General features: G+C 40.4%; 1 protein-coding gene across 2 annotated transcripts in view; it reads right to left on the bottom strand.

The window, feature by feature from the left end:
* Nucleotides 1-24,228, bottom strand: part of sema3bl (sema domain, immunoglobulin domain (Ig), short basic domain, secreted, (semaphorin) 3bl) — a 65,223-nt gene that overhangs the window by 14,657 nt on the left and 26,338 nt on the right. For both annotated transcript variants that reach the window (XM_053425266.1, XM_053425267.1), the window contains exons 3-7: nt 23,322-23,381; nt 13,012-13,131; nt 4,494-4,584; nt 1,812-1,928; nt 1,076-1,218 (exon numbers count right to left, since the gene is read on the bottom strand). In XM_053425266.1, coding sequence (XP_053281241.1) covers nt 1,076-1,218; nt 1,812-1,928; nt 4,494-4,584; nt 13,012-13,131; nt 23,322-23,381 — 531 coding nt within the window. The remainder of the gene's footprint in view (nt 1-1,075; nt 1,219-1,811; nt 1,929-4,493; nt 4,585-13,011; nt 13,132-23,321; nt 23,382-24,228) is intronic.

Here is a 24,228-nt window from a genome sequence, read left to right as displayed (position 1 = left end):
CTCTTCCATGTGAAGGGTTTGGCACTGACACAGTGAGACGAAAAACCATTAAAACCATTAACTCCTGTCCTGGGAGGTAAATCCCACAGTGTGACACCATCCATCCCTTAAAGACCTACTGTAGAGTCAGATTTTGGGATGCCTAATGGATCTTCCAGAAAACAAAAAAGCCCCTAAGGGCTCAAAGACTCTCCCAGATCAGAACTCTACAACCTCATCTTCAAGTGGGACACCCCTGCAGATGTCTCCTCTCAGGGACTGGAGGATTTTTTGAGTGTATTGTGAAGCTCACCTGATCATCTGGCTTCACTTACTATCTCTCACTCTGTCTGTGTGCCTCTGAATACTGTAACGGAGGTCTTACCCTGGGCATGTGGGATAATGTCTCTAGAACTGCATTCAGACATGCACTGAACTCCGGATAATCTCCAGAAATGATCCAGAGGGGAACACAAATGGCCGAATGAGAGGCTCTGGACACTGGAGTTTTTCCTGTCAGTCGCCTGATAAGAATCTGGGATAATGTCCCAGTAGCACATGAGAGAAACACGTGATCTCCGCAAGAGAATTTAAACCTTAAGTTGTGCCTCCTGCCTGCTTCACCACCCCTCACCTGAAAGCTCAGAAGATGTTTTTCTTGTTGTGAAAGCATCTGGGCCCAGAATCTACTGCTCCAATATAGCGGACATTATCAATCAATCTAATCTGTATATATTTACATGTATTTATATATCAATTTGTATAGCCCTTGTTCAAAAACCCCGATTTGTCTCATAGGGCTTTACGAGGTGTGAAATCCTCTGCCCTTAACCATCAACAAGAGTAAGGAAAAACAATAACAAAAAACTATTAACATGGGGATAAAAACTACAAACCTCAGAGGGAGCTGAGTTCATGTCTGAGAACTGCTTCAGTGAGGCATATTTCAAAGACCTCTACATATTTAGCAAGTCCTACTTGCTTTAATTAAGTCACTGCCAAACAGATGCACCAAATACAAGTTGCCTGATGAACGCTCAATGGAAACATCACTGTGCACTGGCCCACAAATACACAAACAGTATAAGTATCTTACCGCACACACTCGTCCCACACGTGAGTGTATGGCCCCCTCCCTGTCCCCTGCCGCCGTGGCTTTCTCCGTGAAGAAGAAGTAGACTTTGTCGTCGTCTCTGTCGTCGTTGTCCGGGATGAGGTGGGCGGCGATGAATTTGGGGTCTGCAGGGGGAGACGGAAGGATGCAGAGACTCAGCACTGTTCTTTGTATTAGTAGTATTTTAACACATTTCCTATCTCTGACACGAAAACAACCGAGATCCCCTCAATGCTTTGATGCAAACTGATGAGGAGTCATCCTCCTCACTCGTTTCCCCCAAGAAACTTTTAGCTCTGTTTTTTAGCCATAAACCAGTTAAGAAGATCTATTGTATATTCTAACCTGGTGGCACATGGAGGTGGATTTTGATTTAACCTGTTCCTCACAATTGATCATAAACTGCATTATTGTATTTATTTTATTGTTACATTTATTTAACTTTAACAGCTGCATTCTCTTACTCTTCAACATGTTAGTGGTTTAATGAAGCATCATATTGTGGTCTGGTGTTGATTAAAGTTGTGAATAAGGTAAAGTGTATTAAACAGCATGTGACTATAGAAACTCTCACTCGTAAAATGAACCTAAATGTGAGCTCATTTGAAAATTAAGAAACTTTAGGAACTGATTAAAGACAGCTTGCCCTCTGTCTGTAACATAAGAATGTATTTTCTGTATTGACTGTAACAGACAGACTGGCACAGTGAAGCGTTACCATGCAGAAGTTTCTCATCGGTCTCTGTCCTCATGGTGGAGCGACCTCCCATACTCCTGAGGATCACAGAGTCTCTTCCCAGGAAATCTGCCGTCAGTCCGGTGTACAGCTCTCCACCTGCAGAGAGGGAGGCATGAGCGTTAACAAATATTATACAAATGCAGAAGGGAAGACAATGTGTAAAATAACAGCAGCAATAACGGAAAGGAGATTATGAGGAAAAGAAATGTCTGGCACTGAAGACCAATAAGGAAATCACGGGTCAGAGAAAGAAAAATTGCGGTTCAGGCAAATGAGGCAGAGGAAAAGAAATCGGACAAATCCATAACAGAGCGAACTGGGAGAGTAATGTGAAACCACAGCTCATACACTCTTATAAGAGACATCCTCCACTGAGACTGACACCATCAGCCGTGGACTCACTTTCAATTCCAGCAATTGAGAAAACAGATTTCTTGTCAATTGGAAATAAATACAGAATCTGTCTCGCGCCACATTTCTTACGCGATGCTGGAAAAACCTTTAGCAGTCACGCTTGTCCGTCATTAGCTGAGACATCAGCCTCAGCTGGCTTGGAAACAGCTCATGATATAAATCACTACAATACCTGTCAGATAATGAAGAAATATGAGAGATAGTTTTTTTTTTCCGCCTTGGGCCCATTTGTTTTGTTTTAAGAACATAATACAACTGTTTCTAATTTTTTTTCCTGGCATAGATGCTGATGTAGGAACAGAATTTGGCGGTGGAAGACTCCCCTGCGATCTCATGGGTGTAAATGAACTCTTCTTATCTCATTTAGCCGCATAAACGGTATTAGAGACACACGCATCATCATCAACAGACACACTTGCAGCATGTGGGATAACAAATTCACACACGCAGAGAAAAACAGACAGAGAAATAAGTGACAGGGCCTGGGGAGTTCCGCTTTGTGTGTTTTGGCTGAAGATCCGAACACTGAAGACAAGTCTCAGAGTGGGAAACCTCATTGGGCTGATATCTGACGATGGCAATTACTTTCTTCAAGTTTTACCGTTTCATTTTTGGCGAAACCCTCTGTCTTCGTTTTTTTTTATTTTGTGCTGTAATGAGATGATCAGTCTCTGTAAGCATGCCTGCAGTCGTTTGTCTGTGGTGGATACATCCCCCCCCCCCCCCCCCCCCTCATGGTGGAAAGTGTGATGATGCATGCGGATAGTACAATGCCAAGACAAGGTTATGATTGGTGGACAATGATATCCCTTCAGCTGTTTGGCCTGCTGCCACCTATGAGAAGACTAAAGGGAGTGGGGTTAAGCTGCACGTCTTGCCACATCATCTTTTTATCCTTTGATTCTGCATTGTGCTGGTTTTTCTCCTGTTTTTGGTTTGTTGGGAAGATTATTTAGGCTTTTGCAATTTGATTTATAGATATTTGGACATATTATATGGATATTTAAATTTATGTAGATGTGTTTTTTTTAATAGTTTTTGCCTTTGTCTTAGAGCCAAGATACTACTTAAATAGATATTATTTAATGTTAAACAATTGTTGATACTAAATACATTTTTCCATAAGTAAATAATTGTTCTGTGTCTACTTGGGGCCTAGGGATGCGTTCATGTTGTGTCAGGGACATAACATGAGAGGATGGATATAGGACTGCATAGAGCAGAGAAGAGGCTTTTTGTAACCCATCGATCCCTGAGAGGAAAAATCCATAAAGAGGTCAGTGTTCCGTGTCAGACACAGAATGCCAACTGGGAGTATGGGAAGTCTGTCAGACTCAAGGACAGTCGTGTAACAGGAGCTTGAACTCGTGGCGTCAGATCATCTTACACAACCTGACTCAACATTTTCCACTAGGAAGCTGGTGGAGCAAGTAAACTGGTGCAGGTGAAAAAAACCTTGAACAAATCACCATCTGCTCATGCGCAACTTACACCATTATATATCTTATTGTGTTGGATCTCTCTACATCTGTCATTATACTGTTCGTCTAAATCTCCACGATGTTGAAGGACCAGCAGCTTTCCTAAGCAGGTTTGTTTGCACTGTTCTGTATCTACGTGACAACTGTACATCTCAGCTGAGGTCCAAACTACTCAGGATTTTGGCTTCATTTTGAACCCTTTTCTGCCAAATACTATGCATTGGGATAAATTCTGATCCTGAAATCACCCAGCTGCAGACAGAGGAAGGTGGCGGGTTGCAAACACGCAAACACACATAGAGAAAGAGAGAAAGAGAGAATTCACTGGTATAAATCAGCATCCTCTCACAAGCTACAGTCAATACCTAATGACATCTGGAGAGAAACGCCCAGAACTATTTAACCTAATCTACAGCGAGTGTGTGCACATGTATACGCGTGTCAGAGCCAAAGAAGTTCACGTTAGTTGTTTTTCTTGGGGTTATTATCATTTCAACTTCCAGCACAGATTGGGGTGAACGGTGTGGAAACACACAACTGTGTGTGTCATTTTAAATAGTTGAACATGGCAGATTAAGAACAAAAAGCAACAGAAACAACATAAATCTGACATTTGTCAAAGCAAGTTTTACTTTGTGTAGCCGGACACATGCACACATCGAGAATCGAACACGTGGTTCAACCTCTTTGGATCTTATGTTCAAGCTATTTCAATAAAACATATGCATATCACAGTTATAGAGACATGGGACAACATGGGACATACCACTGAAGGTGCTAGCAAAGGAGAGGCTGGGATCATGAGGAACTTTCCCTCGTCCATTCTCCACGTTGGTTGGGTCCATTGTGAACACATGCTGGAGAGGAAAGAGACACATGGTTATATTAAAGCAGGATATTTTCAATAACACAAGTTTAGCCCCAAATCTAAATGTTGCCCTCCGCACATCTACAGTGAATGTGAATAGTCATCAGGTTAATGTCTGCTTTGCTTCCATTGAGACAACTAATAAGACTGTGGATCATTAAAAGGTAATTGCTCTTGATATATTAGTTTTCATCCATTTAATTCCTGATCTGAGATTTGAAGAGTCCATTACTACGTTAGACAAGACGTATCACACAAGCACATTAATAGACTGAAAAAGCCACAACACAAACGTAAAAGCCCCCCCCCCCCCCCCCCCCCACACACACACACTTTTGTCAAGTGAGCAGTTGTTTGTGAAAACTCTTCCGAGCTAACGGCCGCTCGAAATGTGACGCTTGTCTATTTGAGATGTTATGCTGCAGGTGCTTTGAGCACCCAAAAGGGAGGAACTCACTCATAGGAACTTGATAATTGTCATTTCATTGTTAACAACTGTTGTCGCTCACTTCCGTTGTGGTTGTTTCCTTTGTGTGAGGAGATTCCAAAAGGTTTGGCCACATACGTGATCTACCCGTCAGGCCACTGTCCCATTGTCCACACTTATAAAACGATCAGGAGAAATATTTGTCCTTCCACTGAACTCTCTGTCTGTGAGAGATAAGACACTGTCTCAGAAACAAGCAAATGCAGGATCAGATGCCAGAGTTTAGAAAAGTCCCCCCCCCCCCCGGTCCCTGGTGCAGCTCAACTCTCAGAGCCATATTGAGCAACCATCAGGGTAATAAAGGAAAACAATGCGTATCACTGTTATCAAATAAAAACTACACTTAAAAATCCAGATGTTATCAACAGAAAAACAATGCTGATTGCTGATATAAGACCTATTTATGGGCGGTGTGTCATGAAAACACATACTGACCAAGTAATTATATAGAGTCATCATTCATGAAATTTCTAAGTAAGAATGTCTTCACTTCGCCAACTGATACGTCCGTCAGAACAAACACCTTCTTTATGAAACCTTTTTTTTTTTCCGTCTGGTGTCAGATGTTTTTTTCTCAGTGAAAAATATTGAACACACTTTAATATAGGATTCACGAAAAACCAACTGTAAAGAAAACTGCTGTCAAAACCCCTTGGTAGTAAGGAAGCAATTAAAAGGAACTCAGTGGCTCTTTCTTCGTCACTCAACAGTTAGTCATGTTCACCTGAACACTGGCCATATCCTCGGATTGTGTGATGTGTCAGGTCAGAGCAGGGTGAGTGCGAACAAAAGGGCTCTTGTTTTTAGCCTTTCTATTCGACAGCAGTCTCTGACAGAGCGGCCTGGGTGTGATCAATGTGGGTCAAAATGTAGCCGACTTTCCGGGACAAGAAGAGACTGGAAGGCGACGGGACCCACGCTAAGACCTCATGTTTGATTCAAGTCCACGGTGGTGATTAAAGTGTCCTCACAGTGAACTCTGTGTGTCTGCGTCCCTGTTCCTCTAATAGACAATGGAGTATTGTCAGTGGATGGGAGAGTCTTCCACTGAACAGAGGTCACAGGGGAGATGATGACATTGAAGTCGACGAGTTAAAAATAGTCAAAGAAACACAGCGGACAATACACACACTGACGCACATTAGTCTTTGTACATGCACCAACATATTGTGTTATAATGCATGTTGGGTAACATGGTAACAAATTAATAAGCCAAAACATTTATATATAGGCCACATCGGCAAAACCAACAGGTTTCATAAAATGAGATGCTTAAATATTTCATTTGATCCATATGTACCTTTATGAATGTACGCAGGGAGGCTTGAATACGTTTTACAGATGTTAAAGTGAACATGTGCAGCCAACCGAAGCGCACAATGTTTACACACTTTATCACACTTAATCAACTTTTCTGTGACACATGACAGGTACTTCAGAAGTGCCCTGAATCTTATCACGGCCTGATTTGAAAAAAAATCGTCAAGCCCTGTGATCAATGTAGTTTATAAAGATGTATTTCTGACAGTTTCACTAGACTTGCACACTACAATAATTAGAAATTCAACATGGGTCTGCAGACAAATCCCTGAATGAGGATCACAGCTTTATGCAGATTAATATCATTGAGTTTCTGAATACATCTCCTATAATTGATAACTATAAAAAGTTGCTAAACTTTTCCCTTCCTTCTTCCATTTTCATCATTGCTTTCATTCTCTCTATATCCTGATTTTCCTCTCTTCTCTGTTTTTACTGCTCTACATCCTCTCTCTGCTGTCGTCTTTTAGTGAACTCATTAGTCATCCTTGTTCCTTCATCACCTCCTTGCTCTCCTGTGGATGTGTGTGTGTGTGTGTGTGTGTGTGTGTGTGAGTTTGCATTTCTGTACCCACGTTTCAAAGTGCAATTGTGTATCTTGACTGTGCACTAGACTGTACATTTTGAAGTGTGTGTGTGTGTGTGTGTGAGTGTGTGTGTGCGTTATCTCATTATGATCTGAAGGAATAGTGTGGCTGCCTGTAGCTGATTAGACTGTCAGAGTCGCTTTGGCCATACTCTGCCAAGACAAATATACACAAACGCTGCGATTGACAGAGAACGAGAGAGAGAAAGAGATGGAGGGAAAGAGGGAGACGTGGAAAGAGAAGCTACTTTGTATTCAGCTGAGCCAAGTTAAATACATCAGGAGCCCTGCTACAAAACCACAAAGACAAGGGACCACTGACATAAATACTGTAAATTCACATTTAAATCATTTAACTCAGAAACTTCATTAAGTTTGTTCATCTAATAACTTACATTATTATAACCTGACCCTTCTCCAAAATCGGAACCTAATGCTAGCTATATGATATTGATATTAACCACTAATCATTTGCCTATCAAAATGAAACTAAGTGATCTTTATAAGACACAAAAGTACAGTTTCCCTCTTAAAGTAAAACAAGTTTATTAGCAGAACAATCATATTCCAGAGGTTTTCCTGCTACTGTACAGCCTCACTCCGTCTGGTATGACCACTCTAAGTGCTGCCGCTCGGCTTCGAACATAATCCAAATAGTGTAACCACATCATCCTGACACTGACTGCCTGTTATTTTGGGATTGATTGTAACGGCTGGCCCCTCCCTATATTTCCGACCTTTTCTCTTTCTACGAGCAGGCCTCATTCTGAGATCCTCTGCAGGCGTTGCCAGCCATTCCAAAATCAAGGCTGAAAACCAAAGAAGACAGAGCCTGTGCCATGAGGGCAGCTACACTGTGAAACAATCTGCCAGAAGAGATGAGGCTTGCAGAATTGGTTTCCCTTTTAAATCTCACTTCTTAAGACACATCTTTGACTGCCTATGACTTTTAATATCCGTTTCTTTGTTATTATTATTTTTACTCTGATCGTTTGTGTGTTTCATAATGTTAGCAAACATACGTGGCTCTTTCCATTTAAACTACAGTTAAACTATGTTTTAGCAGTTACCATTTTCCTGTAGTTGTCACTTTTGGCAACAGTTACTGCTGAACAGTAACAGTATAACAGCAATCCATTATAAGACACTTAAAACAGACAGCAGTGACAATCGACTCTTTGGACATCTTTCATCCTACACATAATTACATCTGAGAAGATATGGAGTTGGGGTACTGACATCTTGACAGATTGTTCCTTCCATTCTCTACTATAAGATACAAATACTACAGTTAACGCAGGAGGGACAGGGAGGAGGAGAATTCAACTTTACTTTGAATCATATCAAACAATCCAGTCACAAAACAGCTTCTTGGCGGCTGCTCCACTGCCTGTCCTATCTCTCGACCTCTGTCTTACTGAACAAACCAAACCAGACATCCACTTTTTGTACTCATTGTCCTCCCTTCTTGTCCTCCCTCCCTGATCATGATTTGATGAAGACGAGTGTGGCTGCCCTTTTTTAAATTAATGATTTGAATCATTTGTCAGAACCCCTGAGGTTGTCTTCAAACCATCCAAGCTGTCCCATTTAACTTTAAACTACATTTGATTCAAAAAATGTTGAATGTTAAAATGTCTACTGGTCTTCAATTTGTTTTGTCTTTTTGCTCATAATGGCCTGGCTCCATCTCCCCTAATCAGCTCTGAATTTTAGGAAACCGGAGAATGTCTGTCCCCTGTTAAAGTAGATTAAGATTAAGAAGTCCTTTATTAGTCCCGCAATGGGGAAATTTGCAATGTTCCAGCAGCAGAAAGACATCACATAAGTAGCATGCAGTACTCTGGTGTAGGAATATAAAGAAATAGATATATAAAACATATATCTTTATATAAATATATATATATATATATATATATATATATATATATTTATATATATTTCCTTCTACACTCTTCTTCACTCTTGAGGACACAGAAAAGGACAGAGTGTCTGAGACGAAATCATGGGAGACAGTTAAAGGCAGAACAATTTAGGCAGTGGTAAAGTGTAGTGAGACATGGACAGATTAGGAGTTATGGAGATCATAACTGGGAAAATCTGATGCATAATGCCATGGAACATTATGGGGCGAAAAATGAAAAGCAGTAAAATAATCATGAAAGCGGTTTCATTCATCTCCAGTTTGTAGGGCTTTGATCCAAAAGCAACATACATGGGAGAAATAAAAAAGTGATTCATGAGCAATTAACTGGCCAGTATGCTTAAAGTATTTTTAGTCCATATTTTATTCATATTAATGCTGCACTATGGGCCCTGCTGAAGAGTGTTCTTTCTCTTTCCTTTTTCCTGTGTCCCATATATCCAAGCACTTAAAAGAGGTTGTAATGGACGTCTGTGAGGAAGTGACATAATACGTTACTTTGTAACTCTAAAAAAGCTGCTGTGCTGAGGAAAAAGGGGCTATTACTGAAAGATTTAGCATCTGAACTGATTCAGGCTGGTCTGTGAGAAAAGACTCTTTTCTGTGTTCTATAGTGTGTGTGTGTCCACAAATTTGTTTTTATTCATTTTTATTTATGTTTGAATGCGCATGTCTTTCATCATGTTTATGTGGGTTTCTCTCCGTACCGCTGCATATTTATATGTTCAAGTTCGTATCTTTTGTTTTTCTCAACTCTGTGTGTGTGTGTTCCTGTACTTTGTGAGGACCGTTTAAAGGAAATTTTGGCTGCTCCTCACTTCTTCAAAGGGCTGTTTGAGGGTTAAGACTTGGTTTTAGGCTTAGGGTTAGAATGAGGTTTAGGCTAGGCATTTAGTTTGGATGGTTAGGGTAATGGGCTAGGGAATGCATTATGCTTAAGAGTGTCCTCACTAAGATAGAAGTACAAACACGTTTGTGTGTGTATCTGAGTGAGAAACACAGACTCAAGATGCATTTATATCTTGCACGACATCACATGACCACCATGTGCTGAAGATTAAGCAAATAATCAGAAAAACGTAAAGGTTCTTAAAAATAAAGAAACTTGCTTTAATCTTTTCCTGATTGGTGAGATAAAATTAAGTATAAGTGCACGATAACTTTTAAATGTGAGCAACCAGAAAACTAAAATCCACTGAAATGTCCTTCCATGATGAATATATTTGAATTTATGTATTCTAGGTTGCTACTGAATGTGTCTCTTAGTTTTCATGTTTGTATGAAATCATGAGAAATAGTCAAGATTGCCTAGCACTAAAGAACAATAACAACTTGTCCAATACTAATAAATTTGGTCGGAGAATTGCTTGAGTGTGTGTATGTGTCTGGTTCTCTGATCCAACACAGCTGCACCTACTGCGCACAGTTTTTCTTGCAACATTCACACGTTTTGCGTTAAGTGTGGGACAGCAGCACAGGACCGAGAGACAAAGTCACAGGGAGTATATGCGTTTCTGCGTCTAACTGAGATGAAACACGTAGGAGGTCAAAGTTCATCCCACCCAGAGTCCAGTGTGAGGACTCTCAGCCTCTGTACCCTGGAGGTCAGACAAACAGACGGGCGTGTGCGTTCTCCACCAGTTAACGATTGGTTAAATAAATGGACAGGCTCCCTGTGGTGTCGTCCATCCTGAGAGACACACTGACCAACTGAAAGGAAATGGCTGTTGTCTGAGTGATGACACACGCACACACACACACGGAGTCAGTCAGCTGACACAACCTGTAAATCATTTCACACACCTGTTTATAGAACTATAGAGACACAATCACTCCATCTCTCTTCCTCAGAAACACATACACACATTCCCTGGAGTAAATCAGACAAATGCAGCGATGTCTGTGAAGAGAGCTGCACTATCTTCACCATCAGAAACAAATAAATAACACTAGATTTGACAGAGTTGGACTCAGAAATTCTAACCACAACAATTCCAAACATGGCTGAAACTCTGTTATTGATGAAGTGTTGTCTGACTCAATGTGGGTGGTTTTATTCCTAAGAAGCAGGCGTTAACAAGTGAAACTCAATGAAAGCCTTGAGTACTAGTATTAAACCATCACTATATCTAACTTGAATTAATTGTAAAAAAAATCGTACAGCACAAATGCAGCTCAAATGCATTGATAAGAAGTTCATGCTAAGTTCATGCAGTTCAGCTCCTAATTTTCCTACAGGTCTGTGAGTCTGAACAGGTAACCTACTTTTTTACAGGATACTACTGACTTATTTTCAGAACCTTTTTTTTTCTGTCACACATTCACTAACACACACACACACAAATACTGTATACCATTTCTACGCTCAAAGTTATTGAGCACAAGTAAAGGAAAGCGTGTGCAGTTTTTCACGATGTGCCATAAAAACCCAGAATCCAAAAACCGCACTGACAATGACAGATTGAGAGGAGGGCAGAACATAGCGCCGAGGAGAACACACACTGTGACGAGCACCTAAATCCAGGAGAAAAAGCTTTGAGTCGCAAGCCACACAATTCACAAGCCACACTTAAGCGAATGAATTGCTGGCATTCCCCTGCCCGTCTCCTTTCTCGTCCCTAAATCTATGCCAACAACCAGCTTTGTCCTCACCACATGTCCAGTGTGACCTTCTCCCGCTGGGCCAGGCAGGGCGCCACACCGAGCTGCGATCTGTCGGGCCGCTGTCGAGCAGCCAGCTTCCAGTCTGTCTTAGTGGCTCCATTCATTGATTCATGTCTTAAATGGCTCCAAGTGTGAGATTCCCCAGCGGGTTCCCCCGATCAGAGTGGCTGAGTAGAGAGCCAGTCTGTGCAGTTGAAAAGATGTACACAGGGCCTGGCTGAACGGCTGAGTACTGCTACAGAAGGACCCATGACAGAGCTGCTTGCTCATGCTTGACCTTGAGCCCCAGGGATCCGAGTGTCACGTAGGGACAATCTGAACTGGGTTTCTCTGGAAAACACATCTGGGCTTAAACCATGTTTGTTCAATTAGCCTAATTTCCACCATGGAGCTGCTTCGAGGCCACCCAGTGACTCTACATGTTTTCATCATGATGCTGTGTGACATTGTATCCTACTTTGACCACCATCCTTTGAGGCTTTATGTAGATTCTACTTCATTTGAGTTTCTACTTTATTCGGAGCTCAAATATATTCAACCTGTCCGGTGTTACAGAAACACTTAATGCATCATTGAGCAATATATTTGGTTATCTAATGCATCACTGCAATGTGAGACGACATCAGCCTTCACCAATCCCACAATGCACCACTAACATAGACAGTCATTTCCTGCAGTAAACAAGATAATTGCACCTTCACTGTCCAGCACCAAAAGGTAGAAACACAAAGCTGTTTGTCTAAAGAGCATTTAGCCACTTAAACCCAGGTAAACCAAATGTGGAGGCCAAACCAGAGCTTAGATGAGACTGAATATTGAGTTATATTAATTTGCTTGATAGTAACCGAATGGATTAGTATACATAAAAATGGGTTTATTACCATTAGCTGAAAGATTATTAGTACTTTATCTTTGAGTTTGTGGGTAATTTTGTTCAGTTGGAGACACAGTGACATCCTATTCAGTTTTAATGGTCACTTTAAATCTGTTTCTATATCAACTTACATTTCTCATGAGTTCCTCCCAAATTCGTATCAGCATATATACGTAGTTGTCAAATTCCGTCTATAACCGATAAAGTAATAAAATTTGAAATGTTGATACTGGAGTGATTCACCTTTAACTAAATAACAAATAAACTGCAAAGTCCAAACTGAACCTGCTTTGTAATGGTGACACAGAGTGTGAAATATTTATTACTTTATTTGAAATATGTATTAGAGCATCCAAACACTTGTTTTAGACAAAAAACAGGGTAAAAAAAAACCTGCAGTCACATAGTATTTCAGGCGGGTAGAGCACAATATAATCCTACTCAACGTGACAACAGCATATACCAGAGTCGATACCAATACCAACTGATTGGTACTTTTTGCTTGTCGCTGCCAGTACAAACACACAAATACACACACAGATTATTTTCGCACAGCCTTACCTCGCCTCTGTGCCCCACATATACAAATGCACACATGGGCTGGAAAGCACCGGTGCCACAGGCCAGGAGGTGAGTGCGGTTGTACGGCTGCAGGAGACGAACAAAGTTGGCACACTCCGTCTGCAAAACAAACATAGTCGCACAGAGTAAAACCTCAGGGAAATATGAGAAAAGGTTCAGTATATGTTGCAGGGCATTGTCCACTTAAATACAGAATTATTTTGATCTCAGTACCATGACTGCCACAGTGAAAGCATTATTTGGGGAATGGATTGCTTTAAGTTCTTGATTTGGGTATGCGGCAGATAATAAACCATGACTTACTTTCCATGCAACATTAAAAAAAAAATGGCGACCATAACATTTTCAGGGTCAAGCAGATGACTTCTGTCCAGGTAAATAATGTAACATGTTTCACACACACACACACACACTTTTAACTCTTAAACTCTTGAACTCTTAAATGAAATAACACAGTGCAACAGTGTCCAAATGCAGACAAGTTGGTTTTCTGGGTATTGGAGTGAACCAAAATCTTTTATTTTTTACACGGTTTATTGATCCCATATGTTTGCAATGAGGGACAAGAAAAGGGCTTTATTAGAAGAAACGCGATAGCCTTGGTGTCCCACACAGGAATTGTATCTCCAATTTTTGGATTTCTGCCAAAGTGACGTGCTGATGTTGTGGAGCAACTTTCATCACATTCGGGTCAGACGAGCTTTGACAAGATGTTCTGTGGAGCATCACAAACGCCTCTGTGCCAGCACAGAAATGTGGTGGATAATTTGGGGGTTTAAAGCTGAGATTTGTGGAAATGACAAACACATGATGAAGACACCCATGATGAAAATGGCTTTAACTTCTGTGGTGCAGATGGGACGATAAATGGAAAGCAGGGCAGCTCAGGGAGAAAGAGAGAAACTGTCACTGCTTCACAAGACACCCTGACACATTAAATTTGTAACTCAAATACAACTGAAACAAGTAAAAAAAAAACTCCCTTTAATAATTGTTTTAGGGTCCCAGACACGGACATTTAAACACACAGTGGAGCGAGGACAAATGAAGCACTGGCTGAGGAAACATGAATCAGGACTGTTCTGCACTACACTGAGGTCCAGAGGAAGCAGAGGGCACGACTACTTCCTGCTTCTTGTCTGTCCCAGGACAAGCAGACAAAACAGGTGTCAGCAGAGAAGGAAAGGATCGGGCCGGGTGTCATTCTCTCAAGTTAACAAGGTCAAACTAATATCGGCACAATAAGCGTCTGGTGTTTCTCTTTGTATTCGTGTGCAAATGCAGATAAATTCATTAATCTAGGGGTTTTGCTGCAGGTTTCTTTTTTTGTCTTTTGCTTTTTTTCTGTCCACGTGCCTGTTTTTAATTTCTCCACATAAATGCGTCTTTTTGAGTTTTTACAAGTACATGTCTTGTGTGTGACCAGGTCTAGTAAATCTGTCATCTTGTGTTTGTGTGTGGCCTGCGTCCCTCTCAAAGACGCAGTCGGGCGCTCAAACATTGTTGATGGTTTTCTCGGAGGGGTTGCAGACCTGATGTAAACCATGTCACCGCGCTACGAGGGATCGTTTACATCATCATGCGGCCCTTCCCCGACGGCTCGTCTCTCTACCCAAACAAAACCAGAGCAGTCATAAACTAAACAGAAAACCATTTGAATTCAGAATGTGTTTAATAAATCTAAATTAAAGACTAATTATTCAATGTTAATAAAGACGAAGAATCTGGAGTTGAAAGTGAGAGATTTATATTGAGGTATGGGAGCTTCCATCAAGCAACTTTGGCAGCTTTATTTCTGGCTGGTTTTCCCCGCCTAATTATTTTGCACAAATTAATATAGGCTGACTCTACTCGTGCCAAACCGCTGCAGAATTTATGTCCAGGCTACTGGAACCATCATGCGGCTGGAGGCCACAGCCCTTTATGTTCTTTGAGGAGATATACGATGTCTACCAAGTGGACTGAGAGCGAGCAGAAATCCGTCTCTCCTGTATTTCCGTTCCTCCACTCAGGGAGTCGTCTTGGAGATTTGTGTGTGGCCGATCAGGAGAGCAAAGAGTGGAATGAAATGTTGAATAAAGAAAATGCCTCTCTGTTCCTCCACCCTGGGATTTTGGGTTTTACACGTCTGTGTGGTCTTGTCAGAGATTAAGTGGCATTGAATGGAGTTAAACAGAAGATGAAGTGGTTTGAGGGTTTCGGCTCACTGGGAGATTTAAGTGAAAGGTTTTAAACATCCAGCCAGAAATGAAACAGGAGATTTAATCATTGCTTAAATATCCACATTCAGAGATATTTTGTGATTAAAATCAACAATGTTAATTTATTAACCTTTTCATTTTCAAGAGAAGGTTGGCTGACCACATACGCTTTCCCAACAACAATGGCTGTCCATTCATACAGATCTGACTAAGAATCTGCCCAGTGAAACCACAGCTTTGTGTCTTGGTGGTTTAAAAAGTCTATTTTCAACAAAAACTGATTGTTACATTTGGTCTCAGAGGCATTTGTCATTAACATAATCAAACAAAATACATTGCCAAGGCCTCTCTTGGCCATTATGATGCGCAATAGTCTGATTTCTCATTATTTAGACTGCACAATGGGAAACATAAAACAGGACGTCACTGCGCTTCCAAGAAAGACGAAAATCACTTCCCAAATGTCCAACAACGGTCTAACCACTGTACTGCTTCTTACCAGTGTATTAATGAAATATTTATTTTACATCTGACCACATGACAACTCGACATGCACATGTTTATGTTTTTCAGAAGGAGAATGAGAAAGTTCGGCCAAAACAGCAGAGAAGGTGACTCCAGAGAGCAGGACTGGAGACAAATATCTTCCTCAGAACATAAAGAAACAGGGTTTATGTCATAATGTGGGCTTTATTTTGAGAAACATGAGCAGTAACGGCACCACAGCCTACAAATCATTTAATTATGGTTTGATTTGTTTGTGTTAAGTACAACCTCGCATCGCAATTTGGCTCTGACACATGTTAAATAAGCTGCATGTAGATGCAGAAAAGAGTATGCCTAAGGTCAAGGACAATGTTTCTCAGACTGTTTTGTTTCCAAGTTGGTCCAAGGCGGACAAGTCTGACCTTTCAACCTCTTGCACATTTCTGATACTTTGGGGAATTTAAAGGGGAACATCTTACAGGTACCACCAAAAGGGCTGCATCCTTTGGAGGTTGCATTTGAAGACCAATTGTGTCACAATGGCACAAATTAACTGTCCCATTTCGAAGGGTCCTTCAAATTTGGCTGATAAATGGGTTCGGTTCTTTCATTCCCGAGAAATTAATACGCCAATGGGAGGATCCTTCACAGCCAAACCTATCCCAGGGTCCATTGTGCTAAGGCGGCGACATGCCATTTTTCAAAGAGGTAATGGCAACGGCAAGTGCATACAAATATATGTTGTGACTACCATCAGCTCTGCTGCTATGGGCAACAGCAATAAGGGTGAGACTAGCTGCTGACGCTGATGGAAACCCTGTAGACCAGAGCATCTCATTTCGAATTTGCCTCCTTGGTCTTTGTAGCCCATGAAGACTCCTTTTTTGGGTTGAGTAGACTAGATGTTCCAAAAAAGACGGCCCCTAACATATGTATTAGTGTATTAGCAGCTATTAGTTGGTAAACCTAAATTAACACAATTTTTACTTCGTCAGTATTTTTTTTCATCAATACGAAAAATGGAGCCGTCATAGAGTTAACAGCAATGAAAACTTCAGCGGCCTGACCCGGGTAGGGAGTGGCAAGTTTGGACAAGGAGAGTTGTTTCCAGTATAAACAACCAATGTTCAGAGGAGAGAAGTCAGAGTCTGTTATATTAACAGGAAATGAGGAAATACACACACAAATATGCACATGTATAAGAAAGTAGCTAAAGCTAAACAGTCAACAGGACCTCAAACACAATCACAGACTCACACAAACACTGCAGAGGCAGTTTAAAGCATAACAGCTGGATGAACTCGTCTGTCTAATCCTTCGGTCTCAGCAGCTGTTTAATCCTCAAAGAAACCAGTTTTCTATGTTCCCCTGAAAACATTCAGTCATGGCAAAAAACTCGCGCCAAAGCGGCTGAGGTGATTTTTGCAAATATCTACCGACTACAACATGTATCCAATCAAAAATTCATTTCAGTACAGAAAACCACAATCACCTTACTTGGCTTCCTGGCAGGCATAAGAGCTGTGACCAACATGAACCAGTACAATTGGCAGCAGAAAGAGCAGAAGACTGGTAGAGACTGATCAGAATCAGAATCAGAATCAGAATTCTTTTTATTGCCATGTATATTTGCACATACAGGAAATTGCCTTGGTGTGGTTGGTGCACTTTACAAACAACAAATTAAAAAACACAATATTGAACAATATAACAATATAAAAAAAACCAACAGTATATACAGTTAAAGAGTTACGTGCGGTTTTAAGGTGCAGAGATTGGTAGCTCGGTCTCTTGCCTCTGCAGCATCTTTTTCTAATTAATATTAAAACAAAACCATTCAAGACCAATTAAGTGTTATTGCTGTATCATCCAAAATCTGGAGCCCACATGTTACTGTTAGTTCTGTATTATATCAGTGTAAACAGAAGGGTATATTTTCAGATCTAAGATATTTACTTTCAGTTTGAAACATAAACACGATTATCAACGCAGTCATTACAGAGAATACGATTTTTGTGAAATGGCAATTTACGTTTTCTAACCCTTCTTTAGTCCCAATAATAATCCAATTATTCATTTTACCGTTTGCGTTTTACCGTTTTGAGAAGAGTCAGTGAAAAAAGTTGTTGATAGTGGGGGAATCCACTCATGAAGAGATTGAAGACAGTCGACCAACATTTCTGACAAGTTATACATTCTTCTGACTGTCCATACAGTTAGTTTTGCAGTGATTTGTTTCTAATATACAGAATTGCATATCCAAAAAGTATAAATAGCAGGGTATTTTCTTATCTACCCATTAGAGTTGAGAGGGAATTAAGGTTAAGCAGCTAAAACTACTTTAAGGATAAGGAATCATCGACTCCATGGTGTTAGGAAACAAACGTTTAAAGTCTACAGTAAAAAAACTATAACCTAAAACATGACTACATTTCTAGACAGGATCATCTTTTACTTTCCTAGGCTACTACAAAAAAATACTAAAGTCTAGACTGACTTAAAGTGAAACTGATCACATCTCTGCTGATGAAGCTAAACCAAAATAAAAGCATAGTATCAATCCTGTCATGAAAGAACACAGACCTGAGCTTACAAGTTGATTGTTTGAGAATCAGTCGCATACTCTAAATGTTTTACTTGCTCTATCTGATCCCTGGTCTGTTTTAAAATGATTTTCTGTCAGCTCACTATGCGCAGCAATAGAGTTTCAGAGGAAGTATCTATACGATCAGATAATAAGTCTGATTACATGTAGAGGATGAAGCAGAAAAATGTGTAAACAGGCTGAGCAAGACAGAACACGCTTGGCTGAAATTGTTGAGTGACTCCCCTCTCCCTGTTATTTATTTTCCTGAGCTGTAATTAATGATGGTCGAGGTCATGAGGTTGTGACTCTGGGAGGAAGCGCTATCAGTAAAAACATGTTTAAGGTGGTCGCCAGTTGTCAGTAGAGGGAGTGGAGACAGACACTTTCATGAAGGAGATAACAAGTCAGCTACAGGACGGGCGTGGTGTTATCGTTTGCCTAAATTAAATAATTCAACAGAGACTTTGAGATTTCGTAAATTTCTTTTTTCTTTTAGTTGCCAGGAACTGTTTGTTTCTACACTATCTCGCTTACATCGTTCCTATAACTCTCAGCCACCACGCACACACATACACACTCACACAAACACAGTCCAAAAATAACAATGTGAGGACCTTTTACCTTTTAACCTCTCACACTTTTTGTCAAACTCAGTTATGTTTAACAGACACACACAAACACACATGAGATACAATATGTGAGTGTGTGTTAAGTGTATGTGACTTTTGCTTGGTAGATGCCATAAGATATAACAGTAATTCATCTAATTGGACACTAAGAAAAACAATGAGCCAACACTAAAATACTTGAAAGAATGCACAGTTGTGTAGTTTGACAAAAAGTCAAACATCTCTATCTGTTATCCACTCGCTTACTCTCTCGCTTGCTTTCTCTCTCTCTTTCTCTCTTACACACAGACACACACAAACACACGCACACACACACACACACACACACTGGGAATTATTTAGGCACAAGTTACGTAGATCTACAAACAGTGTGTTTTAAGGTCGGTGTGATAATGCACTTGTCTTCTTTTCTCCTTGGACAGTAGCATGTGCACACACACACACACAGACACACAAAGCAAACCTAGTGCCATGTGAGGCCTGTGAGTAGTGTGCCGAGGAAACACCTAATAAAACTGATATGAGACACCCAAGACACACCTGCCACTTCAAACAGAGAACATATACCCATATCCACACACACACTTACACACACACACACACACACACACACACACACACAAACACACATACACACTTACACACTTTCTAACTTGTTCCAGATGGAGGTGGCGGTAGGACTTCTTTTCATGAGCAGAAGATTTAAGATTCTTATAACAGTGTGTCTTCATTTTATGTGTGTGTGTGTGTGTGTGTGTTCGAAGTTCTAATTAGTGCCAGTTCCTGAGCGCCACTAAAGCCACTGAGACCTCCTTCACCAACAGAGACCAAATTTAATGACGTCTCGAAACATCAAAGAAGAGACATCAGTACAGTCTTTTCCACTTCCTTCCTGTCTTCCTTCATTTACTCCTTCCTTCTGTGTCATGTCTTCAGTAGCTTGTTGTCTTGATTGTTGACTCTGATCAGAATTTAAATAGTCTTGCAAGTATTGGGTCATAAACCCAAGTACTGGAAAAAAATAAGTTTTGACTTGATGGCACTCGACAAAACTGTCATAATTAGTTTATGATTCAAAGTTATAATTAATCCTGAGGTGAAAATGAACATGTGTACAGAATTAAATGGCAATCTATTGAATATTGGATTACCTCTCTCACTGACCATCCAGATACTACTCAGACCCTCCCAAAAAACGAATTCCTGCTTAAAAACCTGCCAACCCTTATTAGTCATGTTTTCCATGTTTATGATGCCTTTAAAAACATCATCATCTCCATCCTGTCCTTTAACCATCTCCTCTCTCCTTCATCATCTTGAAGGAGCTTCTTTGAGGCCTCCAGGCGAACAAACAGAGAGCTAAGTCAGCTTGAGAGGCGGTAAACAACTCAAGGTGCTGACACATTCATGGACACTGGGTGCATTTTTATTACAGAATGCATTTTCCAAAGCTGAAACATTATTGACAAAACTCCCTTTGAGGTTTTCTTCTCAAATGTTCCTCTCATTTTCTTTCAAGCTATTTTTTTAACCTTAGAATAACGGCATTAAAATCATTTTGATGGCTTTATTAACTCTGGTGCACCGTAGAGGAAAATTTGCAACATGCTTCACAGTAAAACTTAAACACCAACAACTGCAAGAACCAAACTTGGTATAGATATTGTGCCATCATTTGTGGGAACACACCTGATTTCAAACAAAAGTTTTCACTTAAGTACATGAAAATAATTAACAAATGAACAGTTGAATTCATCATTATAAGTTGTGTTTTTATCACCACGGTTTTGTACTGTATCACATGGCTCAACAATCAAAATAAAACCTCTTATTCCCCTGTATCTCTGTATTATTATTTTTACTGCACTGAAAATGCCGACTAGAAAACCGGAGTCTTTTTCCCCCCGCAATCAATTGACAAATGTATCTAGCATGTAGTCGATTACATTTGTCCTGTGTCTCTGTTGGCTAGCAAGCTGCAAACAAACTGTGATTTAAACTTATAATAACTTATATAAGAACGGTACTCATTTAAATACTGATTTGATTCTGTTAAATCAAGGGCATGTCAACACTTGCCTCAGTTACAGCTAAATGTCTTATAACATTTACTGACTAAGGCGATATTTTAATGCTGTAATCCAGGGGTGTCCAAACTTTTTATCCCGAGGGCCATATATAGAAAAAAATACGAAGGTCTGGGCCACTCACGCCGCCACGCCCCCCTGCCCTGGAGCAGACTGTTGACAGTGGGGGGGGGCGGCGTTCTGAGGGACAGCTGCAATAGAGTGGGCCATAGTCCATCACATTACATCTCATTTAGATGACTCTTTTATCCAAGGGTACAAACCCAGAACAACACGAATCAAGAAAGTACAATTTCTTCAAAACTACAGCAAAACTACAAAGTGCTATAATTATAATTATATATATATATATATTTTTTTATTTTAATTTTCTTTGAGGCGGGCCAATTTAAAATCGATGGCGGGCCGCAGATGGCCCGCGGGCCGTAGTTTGGACACCCCTGCTGTAATCCATCATTGTAAATTATAATAATGAGTTTGAATTCTCCCTGAATAATGACAATAATAATTAAATGGTAATAGCAGATTGTCTTCACATTGGGATTTTCATAATACAAAGTTTACTTATACAAATATTTATTGTTACTTACTAAATCTTTCCTGCCCAGCAAAGGTTACAGGAAGATGCATATTGTTTCACCTGCATTTTCAACCTGCCAAAAGTGCACCTGTAGGGGGGAACCTAATTGTGGCCAAATGCAATTCTTCCATTGTGTTGCTTAAAATCTCGCCCCTCGTTCCCTCTGTATTTAGATTGTTTGTTAAGAGATAGAGTCCCTCCTCTCTTTACACAACCACAGATCCAAGGTTAACAATGACAACGCTCCTCTGAAAGCATCGCCCTGGCCTCACACATGGCAACTTTAACATTTCATTATGACTATTAAATTATGTTGAGTGCAGTCGTACACTTCAGAGACTAACTTTATTAGGTTGCTGAGTCATAATTTACTGTACATTTTTCATTTATGTTTGGCGGCAGGCGGCTTTAGGGTTGGAAACTGAAGAGTCAGCAAAACACAACATGTCACTTAACTGATTAAGAGCGCCATTATAGGGTGAAATGCTGCAAGCACATTTTGTATTTCCCGTCATATGTGCCATGCACTCTGGGGCCGCTGTTTAGAAAAGTAATGAAAATGCATAGATAGCTTTTATCCCATAAAACTGTAGCATTTCAATGAACTGAGCAGAAGGTGCTGACGTGGCCTCAGGATTCGGTTGGTGAGAAGCCAAAATCTCTGAGAGCTGAGGGACCAAGTGCTTTGAGGACACATGTGCCATGGAGAGAGATACCTCACTGTTCTGTAACTGGAGGCCTCTAGATGCTCAACAGCATTGGTAAACCCTGTCACTTCATTCATGTTGAAAGAGAAGTTTGTTGGGTTCAGTTTGGGCCAGAATTGAAGTTACTGGAAACAGGAATGAGAATCCTAATGTTTTTAAATTATCGCATTACGAACATAAGGAGGATCTTAAGATATCCTTCTCTCTCTCTCTCTCTCTCTCTCTCTCTCTCTCTCTCTCTCTCTATATATATATATATATATATATAATGGTGCATCACAAACCACAGGATATTACTAAGATTATTAACATAAGCTGAAACAGTGAAAGCTGGCGTGGAGCACGACTTTTATTAATAAACAAAAGCAAAAGGTTAAATGAGTCTGGATGAGAAAATGGTCACAAAGACAAGGGGCGGCTGTGGGGTGAGGGTTAGATCCGGTCGTCCTCCAAACCTGAAGATCGTCCATCAAGACTAGAAGAGTGCTATATAAATACAAAACCATCATCACGGCTTATTTTGTTTTATTATCCGTCATCAAGAGCATGCAGGCTGAATGGAGCCTCTCTCCTGCAGCTTTGGGGTTGTCAGCACTCAGTCAATGTAAACTGTTCCAGTCTCTCTGCCCCCCCCCATTGGCTATGTTGTAGTTCAGCACAAGAGGTACTGAAGTCATCATCCCAATATAAGATCCTAAATATCAAACATGTTTGACAATTATCAGGGCAGCCTGGTTGATATTACGGCCAGTTCAGGAGGTTTAAGAGCTTTGGGCCAAACATAGATACCGAACAAGGTTCTAGAGCAGATTTGTCAGGGTTAAATTGGCCTGAAATTCTTGTAGTTTGAGTCCAGGTAAAAAATTGTTGCACCGACTGAGCTTCAGCTTTCTGAAGTAAACGTTTCCAAAAAAGAAAGGAAAAGTTTTGGTAAAATGAATCATCCATTGCTCCTGAAAGCAAGACAATTTGTATATTTTAATTTTATAGAAATGAACTGGAAGTCGCTTACCTGCTCCTTCCCGGTTTCAATACACTCCTTTCTGTTGCCAGGTAACGGGGGCCAGTAGATCTATGAAGGAGGACAAAAAAAGAGAAAGACAGAAGAACAGAAAAAGAAGAAGAAAGAGATGATTAACGACCTCATAACTTGACGACAAGCGCCTTTATTCAGCCATATTGCAAAATGTAATTGCCACACAGGCTGTGCGTGACTGTTTATGCAATCCAAACATAATAATCAGCCGCTGTGTCATTAAACTTGAATTATTTTCTCTGCAAATCCAACTTTATTGTAATTAGGAGCAAATTGAGCAGAACGGATCCCCTACACATGCTGAAGAAACGGTTTTGGAACGAGGAGCCTAAGACTTGGAGTGAACTTCTGGCTTGTCAAACTGAACTCCTGATTGAGACATGACTAACACATTCATCATTTCAGTTCTAAAACCAGAAGCACAAGCCAGTGGATATAGGTCGGCTCACCCAAATTACCAAATAGATAGGAGGGGTTTGTTCAAGCAGATCATTTAGGTTTTACGTGTTCAGGTTGTGAGATCATCTGCCTCTAAGATTTCTGCATCCACTTTAATACATTAGTGGTAAAAATAATTTCTTTTGTGATTCTCACAACTTTAGATTAATAGATTAAAGGGATGCTTCACCCAAAAAAGAAAATTCACTCATTATCGACTCGCCACTTCGACGATGGAGGGGTGGGTGAACCGATATCTGAAACCGCATATGTTAATTATTAAAATTAAGACTTATTTGTCCCCCCCCAAAAAAATATCATACAGTTAATGTTAATGTACTGATGACTATTCTAAGCTAAGACATTATTTGGCCAACAATGTCCAGTGTCTGCTTTTTATTTTATAAAACAATTCATACAGAAAATCGGCTTTGTCTGTTTTGTG

Source organism: Pleuronectes platessa, chromosome 6 (genome assembly GCF_947347685.1).
Source record: "Pleuronectes platessa chromosome 6, fPlePla1.1, whole genome shotgun sequence".
Lineage (NCBI taxonomy): Eukaryota > Metazoa > Chordata > Actinopteri > Pleuronectiformes > Pleuronectidae > Pleuronectes > Pleuronectes platessa.
The sequence above is the reverse complement of the archived record's forward strand: the minus strand, read 5'-3'. Positions and strand labels throughout refer to the sequence as shown.